Source organism: Coloeus monedula (genome assembly GCF_965178545.1).
Source record: "Coloeus monedula genome assembly, chromosome: 2".
NCBI classification, from domain to species: domain Eukaryota; kingdom Metazoa; phylum Chordata; class Aves; order Passeriformes; family Corvidae; genus Coloeus; species Coloeus monedula.
The window spans coordinates 114,089,447-114,112,926 of record NC_138782.1 but is presented as its reverse complement, the minus strand read 5'-3'; the positions used below and the strand labels follow the sequence as shown (position 1 = coordinate 114,112,926).

The window sequence follows — 23,480 nt, the reverse complement described above, 5'->3', positions numbered from 1 at the left end:
GGCAGCAAAACTAAAACCAAACCAGTCCTTGATAACTGGATTAATTCCCAGTGCTTGTCCAAGTGTGCCTACCACTTTGCATGAAGCACTTATGTCATGAAATATCTTTTGAGAACCTGGGTTTTGTTCTATGGTTATTAACCAGAATTAAGGAATCAATTATAAACAGGCTTTTCTTATCATTCACTTTCTTCTTTTCCTTTTCCTTTTCCTTTCCTTTTTCCTTTTTCCTTTTCCTTTTCCTTTTCCTTTTCCTTTTCCTTTTCCTTTCTTTTCCTTTTCCTCTTTCCCTTTTCCTTTCTTTTTCTTTTTCTTTTTCTTTTTCTTTTTCTTTTTCTTTTTCTTTTTCTTTTTCTTTTTCTTTTTCTTTTTCTTTTTCTGTTTTCTTTTTCTTTCTGTTTTTCTTCTTCTTTTTCTATTTTCTTTTTCTTTTTCTGTTTTCTTTTTCTTTCTGTTTTTCTTCTTTTTCTATTTTCTTTTTCTATTTTCTTTTTAGTGTTTGAAAAGTGGAAAGCCTTGGAAAAATGAAGGTCCTCAACAGCAGCTGTTTTGCTCTGCAGATCCACTGCTGTGGGTCTGCACTGCCTAGGAAAGTAAAAGTAGCTGCAGACACTCTGACAACCAATCCTTAAGGGGAAGGAAGCACCAAACACTCACATAACCACTTGGGAACTTATTATTGTCACATTTAAAAAAAATTGATTAGGTCAAACACGAAACCTATTACTATTTAGTAATAGTTTTACTTCATCGGACATAGGGTTATGTCCTATGGTTATTAGGTTATTATATACCCAACCAGGACTTTATTTAAAATACCTGAGTGGTGTTTAGCCTGAGATGGGGACCACATACACTGAGGGTAGTGAGGAACTGGTTGCCACAGAAGCTGTGGCTGCCCCATCCCTGGAAGTGTTCAAGGCCAGGCTGGATGAGGCTTGGAACAACCTGGGATAGTGGAAGGTGTCCCTGCCCACAGTAGGGGTTGGAATGGAATAATCTTTGAAGGTCCCTTCCAGCCCAAGGCATTTGATGATTCTGTGATCTGAGTGTAGCTTTTTTCTCACCCCTGCCCTTCCAGTGCTCCTGTGGGATGTTGCCTTAGGTTGTTTGGGCAGATCTTCTGTGACAGGTAGAATTGAAGCATTTTCTTGGTATCAGCAGACCAAAAGTTGTTGTTCCAAAAGCTCTGTTTCTCTCTTGTGGGAGAAACATGAGGCATACCAAATTTACTGTTTTATATCATTATTAGCACAAAAGAGGCAGTGGGATGTGATGGGATGGAGCACAGTGCACACCTGAAACATAGAACATGTTAAACTTTTAATTTAGTGCATTCAAAGTGATGTTTCCTCTTCAACAGGTGGGAGTGAATCCACTGTAAAATAACCAGCAGCCTGGTGTTAAACAAGCCTACTAAGGACAAAAGACAGATTTCTAGTCTACAGCTTGAATCTTCAGGATTTAGCCTTAAACTGAGATTAAACAAAGCCCATTTTTCTTAAGAGAATTTCTTCTACTACATTAAGAGATTAAAAAAAGAAAAAAAAAAGAAAAAGGATGGTGCTCTGTAGCTGTTTTGAAATAAGTTTTCTGATCGTTATTATTTGTGTTCCTAAATAAAGTGTCTGGTTGGACTATTGGGAAATACTTGGCTAAGGATGTGTGTCATAGCTGTGAGTTTTGACAGTCACCATGGTCCGTGTCACCAGTGCAGCAGCCAGGATGGTGTGGCAGGATGAGGAAATGCCCACGGGGACCTTTGCCTGTGCTTCCACAGCCCCAGACCATGAAAGGAGCTCCTCAAAATATACCCAGGGAAAGTTTAGGATAGAAATGATACTTGGCAGTGTGAGCTGGGACCCAGCAGACACTGAGAGCTGACTGACTTTGCTGTGGAGACACTGAGAAATGATGTCATTGGACAAATTAAAGGAAGAGATAATTACCTCTTTTCCTCTTAAAAAGATAATATTTACTGGCACTAATTAATGATTTTAGCTTTCGTCTTTTACTGACTCTGATAAAATTATTCATAGTTTTATTGTTTTTAACATATCATGAGAGAGCAGAAAATTATTTTCTTAATTAATACAATTGATAGTGTTATCACTTTAGCTGTATTAATCTTTCAAAACGAGCCCTACTGACTCTTGCTATGGACATCTTTTGCTTCACTCTGCCATTTATCCCTTGATAAATTAATCTGCCTTTACAAATAATTGCAACACTTGTCTGTGGGCCATGACTTTGGAAATAATGTTTGATTTCTTGTGCTCTCTTGTCAAGTACATTAAAGCATCCCTGCCACAGTAACTTCCACAGAGGATTTTGGCAGCATCTGAGAATAGTTCAGTTTCTGGGATTCCTATGGCACTCACTACACACTGCTGTTTCCCATACTAAATAACTTTTTTCATTGAGCTGCAACATTATTTTAGTTTTTTTCATATCTTTTTAATGGTTGGCATTAATATTTCCTTCCTTTGCCTGCAAATTTACAAAAATGCATTCTGTACCTCATACCAGTTTGGCTGTTGTACATAAATTGAGTACATTCATTTTTGGCTGGCTAACATGAGCACAGTGATTGTTTTCTTACTAATTTAGGTTAATTTCTAATTTATATTTCTTACTAAGTTAGATTCTTACTAATTTAAAGACTTCAGATTTTGCCACTATGTACCCATATTTGTCTAAGCCCCATGTAAGAGGACACAATAATTTGAACCTGGGTTGGTACACCTCCCGTTTGTAGCTTCCCAAAATGTTTTAGGAGTTCACATGAACTTGCAAGCTATGAGGATTGGTACTAGCATGGATCACTGGTGTTTCTATTAAAATAGTATTTTATAGTCCCTGTTGCTGACTCATTTACTTTTAGGAGCTGTGGGTCAGAAGATTTATGACCTTTATGAAGCATTTAATACTGTGATACCTTATAAAACACATGTATAAATAAAATCAACAGAGTTGGCAGTTCAAATCTTGGTTCCTGAAATAATTCATTTGTGAAAATGCACATCCCCTACATTTGCTAGGCTTCTCCTTCTAGTACGAAAGTTATTCCTTTCCATATTTTTTTACCCAATATTTAGACACTAGATGCTGATTAGGATTATGGCTTTTCTTGATTTGGAATTATGAGAGTATTAATTACTCTGCTCTGTTAATTACCTCCTTTTCCATTTTACGAACTCTAAAAGTGAAGTTGATTCTGGAATAAAACTTCATTTTGGGGGGCACAATTAATTCCTGTCTACTCAGGATGATGGATTTCTTTTAAGGCCATAATCAAGTATTAGCCTCCTGCATTATATTTCACTGTAACACTTTTTGTGTAAATCAAGTGGAGTTGGTTTTTATCTTCTTATATCTGGAACTTATTCTTAATTCACCAGACATGATTTAAAATAATAAGGAATGTTTGCATACCTACTTGGAAGTTAGACATTAATTTCCTTTTAGTTTTGTTGAAAATTTTCAAGAAATAATGTGCTCTCTCTACGTAAAGCTGAGATAAAGTGTTTTTTCTTCAGCTACCAGAGAGGACAATCTGTCACAACGTTAACATTTGCAAGCAGGTAAACAACTTATATCAAATGAAGCAGGAAAATTTTCCATGTCTATGTGGACCAGAGAGGGCTCCCTCCTGTCCCAAGGCTGTGATTTCTCTGGCAAACCTGCACCTTTGCTTCAAGGCAGATTTAAAATCCAGTGTCTGGACTTCTGGATGGGTTTAGCATACATAGAAGTTGAAATTTCCTATTTAGAGCTCCTTTTTTTGTGTTTGTAAGTAGCAAAACATTGTCCTTGTGAGCCACCTGATACTGACTTGAGTGGGAGATTCTGCTGTGGCTTAAAAGAGGAACTTGCCATTAAACATTTTGGTATGTGTATCAAGCCCAAATTGTGCTGACAGGTCCCAGATGTGCTTTTCCATTTGCATCACTTCAGCCACCCACGTGGTTCAAATCCTGCAGCCACAGAGGAGCTGTGGGACTGTGCAAGCTGGGGGATAGAAAAGCATCAGGATCCTTTTAAAGGCCAGGAGGAATCTGGATCAAGGCCTGTGGCATGATAGGATGGACAGGATGATCCTGATTATTTCCTAGATTCATGCTTTTGGCCATCCTTTTATACAAGATGGTCTTTTTAGACTGTCCAGGTTGTTGTACCACAGTATCTGATCCAAATTTAAATGGCTGCTCTGCTGTCTGGAACAGTGATTTTTTTTTTTTTTTTTTTTTTTTTAAATAAACTGTTTTTTAAATTAATCAGCCTTTTTTTCTTTTAATTAAAAAAAGAAAAAATTCCAATGAAACTGCTGAACTGGCAAGAGGAATTGGGGTGTCTGAATGCCCTCAATATTTCCTGGCTGCGTGGTTTCAAACACGGCAGAAATATTTTTGTCTTATGCAGGAGTTCCTCACTTTACTTCTTCAGTTGTCCTGGAGGGAGCATTTTCATGGGTTTTTGCCAGATTCCCATTTTCCCATATCAGGGTTCACTTTATTTATGTTAGCACATTTAACCTCAATAACCCATTTCCACACAAAAGAAAATGGAACGAAACCCCAACAAGCCTTCCTAGATGAGTCCATTATTTAATACTCCTGCTGCTTCATGATTCCAGCAGCAATTATAGTTTATAACCATGGCCATGAGAAGTTATTTGCATTGGAACACAACACCTAAGGAACTCTAAGGAGAGTTTATGGATGTAATTTGCAGGGCTGCCATCTGCAGACATAATGCCCCTGAGGATACAAAGAAATTGCTGGGACTGTCTTGCTGATGATTCCCAGTTTCTTGTCATCGTGAGTGTATGGACAAAGACAAGTAGCACAGACTCAGCTCCAGCTTTCCCCCAGTCCTGTCACTGGTCATGAGAGTGAAGAAATCAGCCCCTGCCCCTCCTCTTCCCTTCATGAGGACGTTGAAGCCCCCACTGAGGTCTCCCCTCAGTCTCCTCCAGGCTGAACAGACAAAGTGCCCTCAGCTTCTCCTCACAAATCTTCCCCTCCAGACCCTTCACCATCCTCGTGGCCTCCTCTGGACACTGCCCAATAGCTTGATGTGTTTTTCATATTGTGGTGCCATGTGAATAATGATGTTCTTGGATAAAGTCAGTCATAAAGTAAATCACGGCAGGATGCTTTATGCAATTTTGAGTTATATCCTGAAATGCCCTGGGAAGTGTCAGAGCAGAACTAAAGAAGGGAAGATGCATCCTGTGTATGAGCGAAAATATCTGCACATTTTGTAACAGCTGATGTGATCTATTGTAAACTCTGTTCTTTTGTTTTTCAGGTGCTTAACTGGACATGAGTGGGATGGCATCAGATCATAACAATTCCTCCCAGGAAGAATACATCCCACACTATCTCCAAAAGGAAGACCCCTTTGCATCAAAGCTTTCTAGAGAAGCTGATATCATAGCTGGCTTTTATTTGACAATAATTGGTAATGATTTTATAACTGGTCTTTGAAATATGACCGTGCCACTGCATCCTTGCAGCTCTCAGAAAGGAGGCAGAAATCGCTGTTCATTAGACGTGTAATTACATAGTTTTTCATATTAGAAAGAAAAATCTAGGAGGGAGGGGAGAGAATGTGTTAGAAATATGGTCTCAACAGTTAATGTCAACAGATAGTGCTGCTGCAGGTAGCCAAATAACAGCAGACATTCCAGAAAAAAGTGAAGAAATAATATTTTTTTTTTTTAATAACTGGGAGGTTGCTACCCTGCAGTTTAATTTTCCCTGGGCAGAATAGGGTTTTCCTCACTATGCCATGTGGGTTTTATGGCCTGCTTTCAAAGCCTCTTTAATGTGCCTATGCAGCAGTGAACACCCTCAGATGTGCTCATGTGACCCTTGCTCAGCTCCTGGCGTCATCTGTCCTCTGTTACATGTTATACTGAGCAATATTTTCTGCCTAGCACCCTCCCTATCCTTTTGTGTTTGAGCCCATTACCAGGTTCCAAGTGACCTTGCATGCAGAATAAATACAATTATCTGTTGGTTAGTGCACACCCATGATAGCTGGGACTGATTTATCTTTAAAGTTTTCACATGCCAAGGAGTTACCATTCAGCAGGAAAATGCTGGTCTCTATTTCTTCTAGGGATAAACTGGTCCTTCTTCTTGACAATTTGCCTTCTTTGCTTTATGGAGGAGGGCAGAGTTATATCTTTTTGTGTCCGTATTTGCCTCAACACCTGAAGGAACAGCCTGAAGTTGTGTCGGGAGAGGTTTAGTTTGGATATCAGGAAAAGGTTCTTCACCCAGAGAGGGGCTGGGCACTGGAACTCCCCAGGGCCGTGGTCATAGCACCAAGCCTGACAGAACTCAAGAAGTGTTTGGGCAAAACTCTCAGGCACATGGTGGGATTGATTCTTGGGATTGTGCTCTGCAGGGCCAGGAGCTGGACTTCGATGGTCCTTGTGGGTCCTTTTCAACTCAGGATATTCTATTCTATTCTATTCTATTCTATTCTATTCTATTCTATTCTATTCCATTCCATTCCATTCCATTCCATTCCATTCCATTCCATTCTTCTTTATATATTTTAAGTTCCTTTATGCTTTATGGTCTTAGTTCATGCAGGTTCTCACAGCTCAACAGCTGTTTTGTCAATAAAGCTAAGGACATAGGACTGTTCTACAAAACCTAGATTCCAGGTATCAAAAGACAAGGCTGGATACAGAGCGCACAGTGACTTTTTGACATTTATTGCAGTTTTGATTCATTGTCTTGTTCAACCAGTTCTGCACAAAGATCTGTCAGTTAGTCCTGCTTTTGTGTTTCTCATTCACTGCTTTAGATCCCTCCCTTCTACTCTCTTTTACTGCCTTTCCACTGACTGATCTAAGTAATGTACTCTTTTCCACAGGTAAAGGAGTTTTCTATTATTATTTCCCTTCTATTTATGTTTCTGCTTATTTCTCATTTCTCTTCTGCTTATGTCTTTATTGAAAAAATAATTCAGAGCAGGAGAAGTGACAGGCGAAGCTGTATCTCAGTGCTGTTCTTGGTATTCATATACTGTTTTGTAGATATCCTCACTTCTCACATATGTATTTTTTTTTCTGTTGCTCTGTAGACAGAGGTCTTCACTGAACTGCCCAAAACAACCCCCACTTCTGGTCTTTTTTCACTTGGTTAAGTAAATTTAGCTTTAATCCCAGGAAATATGTCTGATGGATGATTCTTACGAATATACACTGTGCTGCCTTGTTATATTCACTGTATTTAATGTAGGTTTATCCTGTTCCAAAAATTATCCATGTCAGGTGTGAAACATCTTGAAAAACACAGACATAATCAAATTAAGGCAAGGAACAGGAATCAAAAATTTCCAGTGAAAAGCCAAAAGCCAACCGTAAAGGAACAGACTCTTGGGAGAAGTGTGAGGAAACCGAAAGTATAATTTTAAAAGGTCTCATAATCGTTTTGATATTGGACTTGTGAACTCATTGTATCCAGTGTCCTGAGCCAGGGTAGTTCAGGCCACAGCTGTGCTGTACCGGTACACAGCTGTACACATCATATCCTACCTTTAGCTCTCTTACTTTAGTTGTAAAGTGTTTGTTCTGCGTTGCATTTTACTTGGTTAATTACTTTGCCTTGTGGGCATCACAAACTCCACTAGCAGCTTTCATTAGAGCCACTTATGGTCTTCATTTATTCATATTAATGATGCATTTGCATCTTCCTTGGACTTGGATCCATAGAATAAGGATATTAGTAAAAATTTCTTCACTGGAAGAATGGTTCAGCTTTGGAATGGGCTGCCCAGGAATGGTGGAATCATCAGCCCTGGAAGTGCTCAGAAAATGAGTGGAGGTGGTGCTTCATGATATGGTTTGGCAGGCACGGTGATGTTCAGTCAAAGGTTGGACTTGATCATCTTGGAGGTCTTTTCCAACCTTAATGATTTTATGGTTCCGTGTCTGTGTTGTTTCATTATAACTTGTGATTCAGACTAAACCTGTCACATTTTTCCACTGAACTTTCCCTACTCATTTGCAGATCCCTTTCAAGAAATTCTGGCCCCTCCTGAGGATGGACTCTGTGGACAGGGAGGGACAGCAGGGAGAGGGAAGCAGGAGGTATGAAGCCAGGACTGCTTTTGTGCATCTTTTTGCACTTGAGCTGTGTAAGGTGCAGTGAGTTTAAAATTTCTTTCAAAAAGAAGAAGATTTAAGAGTGAGTGAACAAGAATGGATCTTATCAGGAAACTCAGCAGAGCTTTTGGGTCAGACTGGTTGTACAGCTGAAGTATTGCAGTTTGAAAGAGAAAAATATTTTTTTTGTCTTTGAAAAAAATCAGGAGTCTTGACTACTCTGTGATAAATTCTCCATGAGCGCATGATCTTTTGTCCTGAATAATTCATTTCCATGTGTACCTTTTTAATTGTCTAGGAAAAAAAAAAAAATCAGACTATGCTCATGGTTATAAGAATCCAGTTCTTTTGTCTTTGTCACTTCCCCCACCAGCTTTTTCATCACTGCCTTGATTGATTCACTGTACAGCCATGTAGGGTGACAAACTCCTGAGCAGGGACCCGCTGGCTGTCAGCTCCTCTGAACCCCCTTGGCAAGTCACTATTGATTTACAAACTGTTGCTGCACACTTCCCCAGCCTGTTATGAAACAGCTTAATTGAAAACAAAATCCTGAACTATCTTTTTTTTTAAAAATTTCATTTTCTCTGATGGTTTAGTGCTGCTGTCAAGTTGGACAAGTAAAGCTTATTTCTTCAGTTTCCCCTCTCACTGCAGGTTGTGTCTCAGCCTGGCTCTCTCTCTGCAGGTGTCACTTTTTTAGTTATCACATCCTTGGCTCTTTTTTTGTATATGTGTAACAGTGCCATGATGCCATGGACAGTTCTCCTGGCAAAGAGCCTTTATTTTATATCTGAAGAGTCTTTTTCCCCTGTTTCCATCCTACCAGAGCTGGGATCCTTTTCCAGCAAGGGCTTCAGCTGACTTCTGGGAGTCATTTAACAGCAGGAGAAATGGAGCATTAGATGCCTCATCTAAGGAGATTATAAATTTTTGATCACCAAGGAGTTAAAAAAAATTCAAATAAGCAACTGTTAGATGCAGGCATAGACAAAAGGCAACACAAATTATCAGTAGACCCTTTCCAGGTATGGGATTAGGAGGTCAGTGTGCTGGAGCTCTCTGAAACATTGATACTAATAATGAGCAGCGGCTTCAGAGGAACTTGGCAACTTCAGAGCTGCTTGGCTGATAGAGATGTCTCTCTAGACTGCCAGTAAGTTGAAAAAGATTCAGGAAAATGTCAAATGCTTTCAAAAAGTGTTTCAAACTGGATGCTGGCACTCTAGTTATCCTAAATATCACTGGAGAGAAAAATGGCATTAAGAGAGAAAAGGACTAAAATATATGAATAATGCTCACAGCATTGAGATTCATTCACTCAGCTGCAAGGAAGAAAATTATTAATATAAATGCCTCTATCTGCTTATAATTCAGATTTAAGTTTGCAAAGCCATACAAGTAGGTTGTTCTTAAAATTTAATTCACCAAGGGTAAATCAAATTTGATGAGAAAACCTAAGATCAATAATAAGCCTGCTTCTGTCCGTTGGTTTATTTTTTAAAACAATATAGAAATCAATGCTGTCAATATAAAAATAAAAAGAGTTTCCAATAAGTGTCACATTTAATACTGAAAAATTCAAAATCAAAGTATTTTTCTCCTGAGTTTGGCAAACCTTTGGTTCTACAGTCACTCATATTTCTTGATAAATAGTTTGGTTTTAGTCTCTGGGAATCATTTCCTTCTCTGCATCATGGATGTTCCCAGGTTGGGTTTCTTGGTTTTGTGAGGACAAGGTACCTTTGCAAGGGGATCATTCCTTTGATAAACCAGAGTAAATAATAAAATGCCCATTTAAATACTGGATTATTTATTACTGAATTACCAAATTAATCAGGAAATAAATGAATACACATTTAATTACTGAGCTTCAATTCCTGAGGTCTGGCCTGCCAGAAGACTCAGATGAAAATGACATGGTATTCAAAGGTACAATATTTGGAGAAGGCAGCACTGCTGAGAGGCTGGGGGGCTGCTGGGGTCTTCTGGAAACAGAGTTTGCCCCAGCAGAGCCCTGAATACAAGACAGCACAAAGGGTAACTTTGATGCCTCATCAACCAAGGCAAGTTGGGTTGTTTATGACTTTTTTTGTAGGAGTGTGACAAGCTGGCCTCAGCTGGTAGCCAAGCACCCAGGAGAGCCCTCATAGTGGGACAGGGAGGAAACAGGCAGAGAAAAAGCTGTGGAGATGAAGACAGGGTGAGGATAAAGACAGGAAGATCCATTCCCAGTTACTGCAGTGGGCAAGCAGGCTCCTTGAGGGGAATAAATTCAGAATCATGGAATTACAGAATAATTTGGGTTGGATGGACCTTAAAGATCATCTTGTTCCAACTCTCATCACGTGGTTCCAACCCCAAAGCTTAACATTTAATTACTCATTTAGGTAGTGAGAAACAAAGGTGTCAAACCTAAAATACTTATGGAAAATGCCTTTCCTCCCCCTTTCCAGGGCTGAACTTCTCTCCAACATTTCCCTCATTGCTGTTGTAGGTCCCTTTGGTGAGGCAATGGCAGCACAGGCACTCTTCGCTCTTCACTTTTTTCTTCTGCCTTTCCCTCCTTCTCACGTCTCACATGTCTCCCCTGATCTGGTGTGAGGCTCAATGGATCGTGGTCCTGCTGGGTTTTTCACCTTCAGGTGTGACTCTTGCTCCATGAGAGGGATATTGTGTGCTGTCCTGTGTTTCCACAGCAAAGCTCTCACTCTCACCTTAAACTCTTTCAAACATGAATTAGTGAAGACACATTTTCTTAAAGGGGACTGGAAACTCTACAGTTTTTTGTACCAGTGTGATTAATTACATGGCAGATGAACCACTTGCAGTGGACCTGCAGGTCCTTGGGTGGTGATATGGAAAAAATGATGTCAGCCAATATGAGAATGATCCCTGCTCATGCATTGAATTTCACCTGGAAGTTAAAATCAGATTAATCAGATCTATTTTACAATTTTTCTTCTTATGATAGAAATTGGTTTTAATGCAAGATTTAAGCTTTGATATTAATATCTTAATTTAAATTATATTAGAAATGTATCCCTAAACATCTGATTATTTACTTAATAAAGTTAAGGTTGGTCAGATTGTGGTCCCTGTGATTACAGAGAGCTGAATTTCATTCCTGTGGCTGTGTAATTGTTTAAGTGAAAGCTGGGTTGGTCAGAGCAGAGGGATTCTGGGGTTTCTATGGTGAGCATTCCATCGATGGCTGTGCAGGCTCAGCTGGTGAAGGCAATGCCCTACTGCAGAGGGGGAAACAGCATTTGCTGTGGGAGGGACGTGTCTGCAGTCGAGGTCTCTATGAGCTGCACAATGACACTGAGGAGATCACATTTCAGAGTAAAATGCCCAGCCTTAGGACCACAGGTTCAGGCTGAAAACATCAGGGAATTTCACAAGGAAGACGGGATATTGCTGTTTTTGAGGAGGATTCTAATTTGAATGTTGTTTTGTTTTCCATTATTACAGGGATCCTTTCAACTCTGGGAAATGGGTATGTTATTTTTATGTGCTCAAAGCGAAAAAAGAAGCTGAGACCTGCTGAGATAATGACTGTTAATTTAGCAGTGTGTGATCTGGGCATTTCAGGTAATTTCATGTTTTTATTTTCCCTCGCTTCTACTGTCTCACCGTTCTGCCTGGCAGCAGCAAGAGACATTCCTCTGGAAGTCATGGGAGCACCACATGCCTTTTGCTACTGATATTTCTGCTCTATTATTTGCATGTAAATAACATGGGAGGATGGAAAACAACATTCCTGAACAACTTGATGGGAAGAAATGAACAGTACAGAGGAAAAATTAGGGTTGATTTTATCAAACAGTCAGAGCTCCTGTTCACCACAGCACTGGGCAGGTCTCCAAAGGCAGCTTCCATGTGCATCTGGCACAATAACCACAAAATATCTTGGTATTACAGGTGCAGAAAATTATGTTTTCTTGCTGCAGGGTGAAATAGAAAGGACCCAAGTGCCTCAAAAATACAAGTTTAGCCAAATAATTGGAAAATGCCAGTGGCCATCGGCCCATCAAAGCTAATAGTCTTCTCTCTAGTGACTGTCCTCCTTTGTCTCTGGATCAGAAAAAATAAGCATTTGTGTCAATCTGTAGAGTATGAGCAATAACAGCCAACTGGGAGGATTTTTATTTCAACCCCACAGTCTGGATGTCCTGGCATGGGAGGAGGGAGCTTTGGAGAGGTTTATGCGGAGTTGCAGAGATGGTTGTTTTGGCTCTTGACATGAGACTGATTCAGCTGCTCACAGGGAAATACAGGGAAAGGGCTGGATGTCCTTTAAAAAAGGATATTTTGGATGGCAGACAATCCAGTGGGTATCAGAATCCAGCTGGCTCTGGGATCTCCCCAGTGCCATATAAATGGAATTCTGTTCCCATGCTTGCAGAGTCATCTGTCCCCTATGTGCTGTATGTGCTGGGACCCCTGCCCTCAGCTCCAGTGCACCCTTTTCCTAACTGTTGCAGTGCTAGGTTTGGTTTAGCAAGCTGCAGCTTTCCCTGGGAGCTCAGCAGGGCTGCTTGGGGCGGGGCAGACATTCTGTCCTCCCGCAGCCCTTTTTTGGATGGCTCCACGGTTTTGCTCCATCCAGCTATCAGCTTTACAACACAGTGATGGCGAAGGAGGCGAGGAGGATCCCTCCCTGAGGGCTTCTGAGGACCTTTAATGATCCACGCTGCTCAGGCGGTTCCCAGGGGCAGAGAGACCTCGTGATCCGGGTGCAGGGGGGTTTTGTCAGATCACAGGGGAGGTCCATGGGTGGAGTTGGGGTACAGGAACCAATAGGGAGAACCCGAGGGAGTGGCCAGGACTAGGGGCAGGGGAAAGTGGGGAGGTAACAATGTGAAAGGCATTTAACAAATGAATCAGTGGGAAATACAATACCACGCCTAACCTTGTCTCTGCCAGATGCTTTTGCTCTCATCCAAATGCCCAGACTATCACTGAACAATATAAAGTGATGGTTCCCAGCCTCCCCAGACTGATGCTTGTTTGAGCTCTCACAGCACAAGATCACGGAGATGCTCATCCCTACACATTTCAGTGGTTGTGGTCAGTAAACTTGGACTTCTGAAGGAAATACTAATTCAGTAGAAGAAAGATGTTGGTATAAATATCACTGCTACCACGTAGAGAAATTCCAATGTTTTCTTTGGCATTTCTGCCATGGAGACACTATTTCCATCTCACAACACTAGAAGTTAAGGAAAAAACCCCAGACTAGCTTATTCCTCTCCTGTGATATTCCCATTTTCTTTGTGTTTTAAGAATCTGTCTTATAAGGCTCCTGTTTGACTCCTATGTCAGTCACCCCAATGAGAGGGAGTGTTTCAGGAGAATTTCCCCAGTTTTATATTTTGAATGTTGCCCAGAGAAGCTGTGGCTGCCCCATCCCTGGAAGTGTACAAGGCCAGATTGGATGGGGCTTGGAGCAACCTGGTCTAGTGGAAGGTGTCCCTGCCCATGGCAGGTGGTGGAATGAGATGAGCTTTAAGATCTCTTCTAATCCAAAATATTCAGTGATTTTATGACTTGATGAATTTTAACAGGTATCTTCTAACCAAAAAAACTCTATGTCCTAACCATGGACCCATCTTAGTGTGAGGGCTGCTGACTTCTCTGTTAGGGTCCTGTTACCAACTCATCACTTGGTCACCTTGCTTTCTTCCCTGGGAAATCACTACACCTGTGTGTTTAAATTTTGGAATTAAAAATAGTGATTGGCAGAGCCATGCATGGTTTTTCTGCCTTCTCTAATTTTATTTTATTAATGGAAGGTGCTAAGTTGGGAAATGTGACGCATTCTGTGTGCTGAATGAATTGAAGATAGGATTTTTTTATCTCAAATCTTCATATTTCACACACTTGTCTTAACAACTTTTATAAGAACAGAGTTCTGCTTCCTGCAGATTTCCACAGGATGGCACCAGCCCCTTGTTCAAAGCTGCATCAGGCTCATTTCGCACTGACACTGTGCTCTGGGCTGCTCCGAGTCCTGGGGCTGAAATTTGATTTTGTGCCAACAAAAGTGTTGGACTTTAAAGCTGGCAGTCATTTATATGACTAAAGTTGCTGAGTGTTAGCACAAATCCTAGACTTAGCCATATTGAATGTTTTTCTTGAAACTTTAATCACTGAGGTCAGCTTTTGCTTGAAAAATTAAAAATGCATTTATTCAGCTTGGAGAAAAGCACATCAGAGAAAAGCACAGGCAGAGCTTTCCTTACAGGTTTAGGCTGAAGGAAAGTAATTCAAATACACCTTTTTTAAAAACACATCTCATTTTGAAGGGTTTTCAATCCTGATGCTTTTGGCATAGAAGGTGGACCAAAGGTAACTTTCTGCAAGATTCGGTTTTGGTAGAAATGCTTTAATTTTCTGTTAAGAATGAAAAGAGAATGCATGGTTTTGCATCAGTTCAATGTAAAATGCAATGATTTTAGGAAAAATCAAGAATATTTTCCTACAGATCACTTCAACAAAATAGAGATTTTTGTCTTGGCTTTTATGAATAGCTTACCTTGTGGGGAATACAGTTTGCAAGATCATTTTTGCTCTCTTCATAAACCAATTCACTGAGCTTCTATGACATTATTGACACTGTAGTTCAGCCAGGGAATCCAGCCCAGAGCAGCTGAGATGTTTTCAAATCCATGAGGTGCTCTTGTAAGAGATGGTCCAAAGATCCCTCATCTGCCTCACGATCATTGCCGAGGACAGAGACTGAGCACAGGAGTCCTGGCCTGGCTGAGGTGGGATGTCTGCCAAGTGTTGCCTGCAGGTGTGCCCGCTGGGAACTGGTACGCATTCCTGAGGAAAATTAGTGCAGGTCACAATGGACTGCGCCGTTCTTGCTGCCCAGGCAGGAAGGACTGCGCTGAAGTGAAAAGGAATGACCTGTCCTGTACACCTGTCCTGTACAACCTGTCCTGTACACCTGTCCTGTACAACCTGTCCTGTACAACCTGTCCTGTACACCTGTCCTGTACGTCTGTCCTGTACATCTGTCATGTACGTCTGTCCTGTACAACCTGTCCTGTCCAGCCTGTCCTGTGCCTGTTTTCCCAAAGCAATGGGCCCCATAACAATGGCTGTAGATTTCCCCACCTCTTGGCCAGTTGCCCCTTGCTTCTGAAAAGGACTATAAAGGGACTTTCTGAAATAACTGAGCTCAAGATCTCCCCATGGAAAGAAGATGAATCTATTGGCAGAAGACCACGAGGACTTTGTCTCATCTGTTGGTAGCTATTGCCCCCCTTTTTCTCCCTCTCTACTTTGTTTTTCTTCTCTCTCTCTCTTTCTCTCCTCTATTGCATTACTGTGTTGTGGGCACTTAATAAAGGTGCACTGTTTTGATTAAAACTGAAATCCCTTGTGTCCTTTTGCACTCTGAGATCTATAAATGAACCATCACAACCCCCGCTTGTATTAGCAGATCGTGACAGCTCTGGCTCCTGTGCAGGAAGGAATACAGTCACAGGAACATGGAGTTCAATATTTAATGTTGCTTGAATGTTGCAGTTAGAATGTTCAGGCTGGGAGAATTTAAGGTCAGGCTGGTAAGTAAAACAGAAGTGTTTGGAAAACATATGTCCCTAGATTATAAATTTTTGACTTTTCTGTTCCACTAAAGTTGATTTTTTTTTCTTTGCCTAAATTAAGACCAAGAAAAAGGTAATAATTAGGAGAAAGCGGAGATTTCCAACTAGAAAATTACAATTTTCAAAATTTCTCTTTGTCACAATACTTACAAAGAATATGAATAATGTAAATCTGCTTTAAGGTGAGAACAGAACAACATTTGACCGAACTTCACTTCTTCCATAATGCAGCACTCACTTTTACATGTGGAGGAGTGAGCTAAAGTGCCACTAACAGGGAGCCTCAAAAATAGTTATGCATTTCCCATCTTTTTGGGGAAGCTTAGAATGTTTTGATATCTGTGTGCAGGTGACTTGCTAAGAGGCACCAAAGAAATATGTGGCATGGAGAGGAGCTGAAACTGCTTCTGCAGCTCGAGTCCATGATGTGACCGTATCTGTCCTTCCCACCTATCACTTTACCTTGCTATGTGTCCTACTGCAGGGCCTTGACAGGTTTGCAAAAGTCATTTTTGAAGGCAAATTTCTTCATCTTGTGCTTGAAGACACTCAGTTTGCTATAGGGATGTAGACTAAGTAGATCTGTGCTTGTTTCAAGCTCAGACTTGCTGTCATCCATCCTGTTTCTGTACTGATGTGTTTGCATGTGGACTTAACACATACTCTGAAGCTTTCAGTTTGGGAAGAGCCTGCCCCTGACTGGGTCCAGAGTTTTGGTTTGCCACTGGTTCCTGTGGTCTATAGTAAAGCACCTATTTCCAGCCCTCCTGCAGGCTCAGCTCATCCTACCACATCACTGGTGCCATAGGATCCAGCTACAGCTGTCTTAGGGTCAGTCCTGTGCATGGAGGGTACACAAGTCATAGAATCACAGAATGCTTTGGGTTGGAAGAGATCATCCAGACCATCTTGTTCCAACCCCCTGCCATGGGCAGGGACACCTTCCAGTTGACCAGGTTGCTCCAAGCCTCATCCCACCTGGCCTCGAACACTTCCAGAAATGGAACATCCACAGCTTCTCTGGGCAACTCATGACAGGGCCTCACCACCCTCACAGTAAGGATTTTCTTCCTAATATCCCATCTAAATTTACTCTCCTTCAGCTTAAAGTCATCATATCTACTGTGCCTGAAGCCCTTTCTCCACATTGCAGAGCACTTTTATTGGTGTTAGTTTTGTGCAAAGGAGGGAGTTTGCCTTTCTGATAAAAGAAGATTTTCTCAATGATGGATTTTTCCAGTGGGCTGACATTCTCTTCTCCTTTTGAAGTTGTAGGTAAACCCTTCAGCATCATCTCCTTCTTTTGCCACCGCTGGATGTTTGGATGGCTAGGCTGCCGCTGGTATGGATGGGCTGGTTTCTTCTTTGGCTGTGGGAGCCTTATCACTATGACAGCTGTCAGCCTGGACAGGTACCTGAAGATCTGCCACTTGTCCTATGGTAAGCCAAATATATGTCTATATATAGGTAATTGTATTATCTGTGATTGCAGAGAAGCTATATTAAGTGCAATAGTTTACTACACTGAAATCATAATTAAGCTCTTCAGAATGCTTTTCTTAAAAATAGAGGGGAGCACAAAGATGAGAGAAACATGATTGCATGATCCAAGAAATTCCAGTTAAATTTATTTTTCTGGACATAACACCCTCTGCTGCCTGCTTTAAGCCATGAGTTTTTGTAACCCCTCATAGATAAATCACTTTATTTCTATCAAGGCCTATTAGCACTAGCAGAGGAAAGTACTGCACATATTGCAGGGTCTTATAGACCAACACATAGAAATATTCCTTATTAGATGCCTAAATTCCTCTGAGGTGTGTGGCAACCTATTTAAAACACCTAAGAGATTTGGAAGGGCAATAAGTCATAATGTGAAACTGTCTCCCAAGTATGGAAATGGAACCTGAGAGGATGAAATTAATTTAGCAGTGTAAGGTGTTACCACCATATCCATCAATATCTTGTACCTCTGGAATATGATGTATTATATGCTTCATTCTTTCCAGTTAAAGGATATTGTCACCGTTTAAAAAGGATGTTCTTCTTGCATTGTAAGGGACTAAATTCCCCATCCAAATACAGAGGATGCTCAAGGTGACTTTACAAGTAAGAAACACTTTGCCCATGTGACTTGAGGCACCCAAGAGATTTCTTTGTGATGACATATAATATCGATCATGTTAAGTTGTGAGGACTGTGTGCAGCTAGGAAGTGTAAGTAAGCCAGTCTGTGCAAGCAGGTAAAAGCTGTGTTACTGTGCTAAGATGTGCTATAGATCATAGATCCTGGTGTGTCCGTGACTTTTTCCCTAAATGGGAGTACAGGGGAGTTCTCCTTAGCTGAGTTTTAGATACACCAATAGTATTAAGCAGGATTTCAGTTCTTTCTGTAGAAATCTTCTCAAAATAATTCAGTGGTAATCCAAGTCATAGACAATTTTTCACAGACTTGGTGAGCTGAAGTGAATATTTCATAGCTGGCTGCATTCATGCCACCAGCTGTGGTGTTTAACATGACATCTTAGTCCATGGGAGAGAAAATGCTTCAAAACCATTATTCCAAAGGGCTCTGATCATGGTGGTCCATACAAAATAAACAATAAACAAAGATTTATCATGCTCAGTCTAGGTGGTTCAAAAACGTTTCTCTTTTAATACTTATTGTTGCTTTGTTTTTCCACCCCTGAACATAATGAACCACCTTTCTGTCTCTCAGCCATCATACATGAATACATCATTTGTCAGGCAAAGTTTGTTTCCCTTCCAATGATCTGGACATGTAAAATCAGCTGGGAAGGGACACTGGACACATCCGAGTTACAGGTGTTTCTTTGCTTTGGTTTTGTTTTAAGTCACTCTGAAACCCTGAAGAGAGCTCCTTAATGTTAGTGTGAAGTGAGTGAAAACTCCCCTGTGAGTCAGAGACTGCAAACAAGTTGGAGCTTCCTAGATGGAAGGAGATGTTATAACACTCTATTCTAAGTTTCTGCAAAACCAAAGATTTAAATTTGTTAGTCCTATCTGAGTCCTACATGTTGAACACAGATGATGAGGAAAACCCTGCGAACTGAAACTTTTTCTAGATGAATTAGAGCTGTATGCAAGATGAGCAGAGAAACAATATTCTGATCTTCAGGAATTCTATTGGCATTTAATTAACAAAAAAAGAGCAAGGACACATGAAAACACCTATTACAGATATTTCTGACAGGACACACATGTTGATTTTCTGTACTGGAAAAAAATGACAAAGTAAAATTAAATCCTAGCTATCTTATTTCCTTTGTAAAGCCTTATTTCTCAGTCACAGAGTTTGAACTTCAGTCAGGTAATACAGGAGAGAAAGAACAGGAAAAAAACTAAGTTACATTAAAGAATTGAAATTACTGGACAAGATTCTAACAACTGTTGCTGAGCTGGTTGTTTGGATTGCTTTAGTCTGGACTCTTCTCAGTTGTAACTCATCACAACTTCAAGCAAAGATCTGAAATAAGGACAGGTGCAGCCTTCCACATGACTGTGTCTTTGTCTTCATGAGGCTCAACATGAGTGCAGGGTCACTGTGGATACCTGGAAAAAGCCAAGATGAACATGACAGAATTGTTGTCAAACGCTCAAGCAAACTCATATTTAAAAGAATCATAGAATGGTTTGGGCTGGAAGGAACCTCCAAGACCATCCAGTTCCAAAGTCCCCACAGGAACAGCTTCCACTTGACCAGATTGCTCACAGCCACATCCAGCCTGGCCTTGGACACTTCCACGTGACACGATGTATTCCATTGTGCCAAATTCATCTGGACATGAACTTGTAACTCCTGAATTTTCTTCCAGGTACCTGGCTTAAGAGACATCATGCATTTATCTGCCTGGCAATAATCTGGGCCTATGCTACGTTCTGGGCTACTGTGCCTTTTGCTGGGGTGGGGAGCTACGCCCCCGAGCCCTTTGGGACCTCCTGCACTCTGGACTGGTGGCTGGCGCAGGCTTCGGTGGCTGGACAGGCTTTTGTTCTGAGCATCCTTTTCTTCTGCCTCCTGTTCCCAACTGCAGTGATTGTGTTTTCCTATGTCAAAATAATTTTAAAAGTCAAATCATCCACCAAAGAAGTCGCTCACTACGATACCAGGATTCAGAACAGCCACATACTTGAGATGAAGCTGACCAAGGTAGGTAGGAACATTTTCCTCATTTTGCTCTGTTGGGTCATATGAGCACATTTGGAGACAATAATGTGATGCTTTGAAGGTGCTTTTGTAGCCTTCTCCTCTGTTACTGACAAGATGGGGAAAAACAGGAGTGGAAACATAATTCTGTGATTAGGGCACTTGAGTTCCTGAGATCATGACTCACTCTAAAGCTCTGACACAGTGTTCCCCTGTGACCTTACAAGTCATATCATCTCCCTGTGGCCCTACTCCCCACCGTAAAAAAACCTTTTGCTTTCAGAAACAGTTGTAAAGACTAATTTAAGGAGTTTGATGTTCACAGGAATTATAACAGAAAACAGATAAAGAGCAGATTATTGTAGCAGGGAAATAGAGCTTTCAGACAGTTTTCATTCCTCTGTTAATGAAGATATAAACCAAAACTGGTCCTGTGACACTGCAATTGTTTTTATGCAAATAATTTATCAGTTAGGCTCAGCCATGAACTGCTAATAAAAATGCTGAAGTGCTAAAATTAATTTTCCTTTTCAGACCATATCCTGTTTTCTGATTGAATCTATTTTCTGTTTGGCAATGGTGACAGCCATGATCCTTGATACTGGTTATTGTGCCAGGAAACCTCTCAAAATAAAGGCTTGTATTGAACAAAACCAGATTCCTTATCTGTAAAAGATTCACCAACCTCTGCAAGCCATGCCAAGAGTGAGACAAGCAGCAAGTTTTGCTTGACTGATCAAATTTTATTACAATTTTTGGGAGTTGAACTGAAAGTTATACAACATAGAGCAATAAGGGTCATTATGTCTAAACATATCTGAAAATCTCAGCTATGTACCTGTACAGCCAGTGCTGCCAGTACAGCTGGTGCAACTGCACTTGCCTTTCAAAGGGATGTTTCAAATTGTTACTTTTTTTTGGTGGTTATTTAGCAAATTTCCTTTGAAGAGCAATGGAAACTTTTGATTTGAGGCTGCAGATTTTTTTTTTTTTTTTTTTTTTTTGCATATTGGGAGGATCATGTAAAACTTCAATGTGATCTGAGTTGCAACACCAGTAATTTTCCCTCCTGTCTTGGATCTACACTGGAGAATGTAATGTTGGGATAAATATAAATATGGAAAATTAGTCTCCCTTTTAACCTGTTTGACTCCACAGTACAATTTATAACAAACAGTCTGTGTTTGAGGTCCTTGGCTCACCTGCACTGTTCCTTCAGTGACAGACAACAAAAAGAACAGGCTACAGGAAAGATTATGCAATGTCCAAACTCCTTGTGCTTTCTGGATTTTTTTTGTTTGTTTGTTTTTGTAATAAAATCCTGCTAACTGCCTTATTCCAAATGAGTGCACATGTGCTCCTACCAGTCTGGATGCAGCAATTATCTGTCAATGGCAGCAGTATAAAGGCAGATGTTTTTCAGGATGTATTATGACATGGTATCATTTGAAGTGATATCAGGCTGTGACTGAGTGCAGACAGGCTGGTTCAGGTAAAGTATGTTAATCACAAATTTTGGCCCCAAGCAGTTTTTCTTTGGCATTTTTACTAAACTTTCTTATGGTTATGTTTCCTCATATTATAAGCAAGTCACTTACTAATTTACCCAGAACTCATTTATCAGAACTGAAATATTTAACATGAATTTGCTTTTTAAAGTATCTACATATTCTAATGGAGTGCAAATCCATGATATGGGTTAGGAGAAACAAATCTAGATGTTTTACTAGCATTCTCACTCTCAGTTGAAGTCCCAATTTTCAAAGGATTTTTTTCAAAAACCTTCGGAGCTCTGCTATTATCTGTGTATTTTCCTAAAAAAGAGATTCTGTGTTTCGAAAGAAACCGCCTCCTTAAATAATTTGAATTCAATATCAAGCTATTATTATTTTCTGAAATCTCATTTAGTTTTCTCATATTTAGCCAGACTTTGCTGCATTTTTAAAGCAGACTCATTAACTGCGCTGTGTCAGGTGAAAGAAGCCCAGGCACAAGATAAGGAGGCAGATTTTGTTCATATTGTATATTTATATGAAGAAGCAAGTTATCATTTTTCTTTTCCATTCAGTGGAATGCAATTCCCTTTCATTCTTCCCAGCTCAGTGCTGCTCTGCCAGTGTTTGACTCTTCTGAATTAACCTCGCTGTCTCTTTTCTGCTCTCACAAGGTGGCAATGTTGATCTGTGCAGGGTTCCTCATTGCCTGGATCCCTTACGCCGTAGTCTCGGTCTGGTCAGCCTTTGGACAGCCAGATTCAGTCCCCATCCAGTTCTCAGTGATACCAACACTGCTCGCAAAGTCAGCAGCCATGTACAACCCCATCATTTACCAGGTCATTGATTGCAAGTTTTCCTGCTGCCGGTCAGGAGGGCTGAATGCCAAGAGCTCTTTGAAGAAGTCAAGGTAATTTCTTCTTTGGGGAGTAGGATATCTTTGAGAACATGATGTTCAAAAAGTACCAGACTAAGGTCTACCAAGGATCACAGCTCATTGGATCTTATTTCTTGGGTTTGACAGTGACCATTTTGGTTTGGGATTTTTCTTGCCATGGGAATTTGTAAAGTGACTCAAGGTGTATAAAGAGAAGCAAGGAGACAGTTCTTGGTTTTAGATCCAGCCCCAACTCCATTGATATTGTTTGGAAAAAAGTCTAATTGGTTTTAGTGAGTTTTGGATCAATCCTGTCTTCCTCACCCTTTTCTTCCATGTGATCATATGAGTTTCCTCCAGAAGGTGTTGATGACCTCTATTGCAAGTGAAGCAAATGGAAGAGAATTGTGTTAATTCCTTCCATAATTAACCTGCTGATACTATTTCAGCCACAGGATCACAGAAGGAGGTTTCACCTAGTCCCTCATGCTGAATGCAAGCTGGTTTCCCTGGGGCTGTGCAGTGAACAAAATGATCTGGAGGAATCACTTCCCAGAAGTAGGACCTTAATTCCCAACTTGGTGTGAAGAAAATGACCATTGTACCCTCTCCTCCCCACAGGACATACACCATATCTGCACACACGGACTCGGCAGTGATGAACGAAACCCAGCTGGAAGCATGAGGGCTCATCTCACACACAGCAAATGAAAACATGATGAAAACAACACTACTGGCTCAAGTTCCTCGTTCTGTAAATGAATTAAAACATGGTGACAGGTTTATTTTACTCACTATTCCTATGTACAATGTACAGTTCTTTCCATCCTGACCAAAATAGTGTGTTAGAGTTGGGCAAATATTTTAAGTACTCAGAGGAAGGAGAAACAGAGAAAATTCGGTTTTATTTAAAATTTTCCTTCATTTCAGATGCTTTAAAATGCCCTTTTTTTTTTTGCTCTTCTTAGCACTAACAGAAATGATAGTTTGGATGATATTTCCCCTCAGGGGAAGGAAAGTGTTCATAAAGGCCAGTTTTAGTTTACCAAAGCTAATCTCCCTAAATTCCTGCTGCAGTCACTGGAGACCTGGAGCACAAGAGAAAGGATTCCTTAGAGGACAAATCTGAGTTGGAGCTTCACTTATCAGGGCTCTGAATTACACAGTGGGGAAACATTAGCTGACTGGAT

General features: G+C 40.6%; 1 protein-coding gene across 1 annotated transcript; it reads left to right on the top strand.

Annotated features, from left to right (window-relative positions):
* Positions 1-5,327: 5,327 nt before the first annotated feature.
* On the top strand, positions 5,328-22,975 carry OPN5 (opsin 5; the record flags this gene model as incomplete). The annotated part of the gene is made up of 6 exons (XM_082277294.1): positions 5,328-5,466; positions 11,606-11,725; positions 17,023-17,193; positions 19,589-19,923; positions 22,088-22,323; positions 22,912-22,975. The coding sequence occupies 6 exons, from the start codon at positions 5,328-5,330 to the stop codon at positions 22,973-22,975; spliced, it is 1,065 nt and encodes a 354-aa protein (XP_082133420.1).
* Positions 22,976-23,480: the final 505 nt, after the last annotated feature.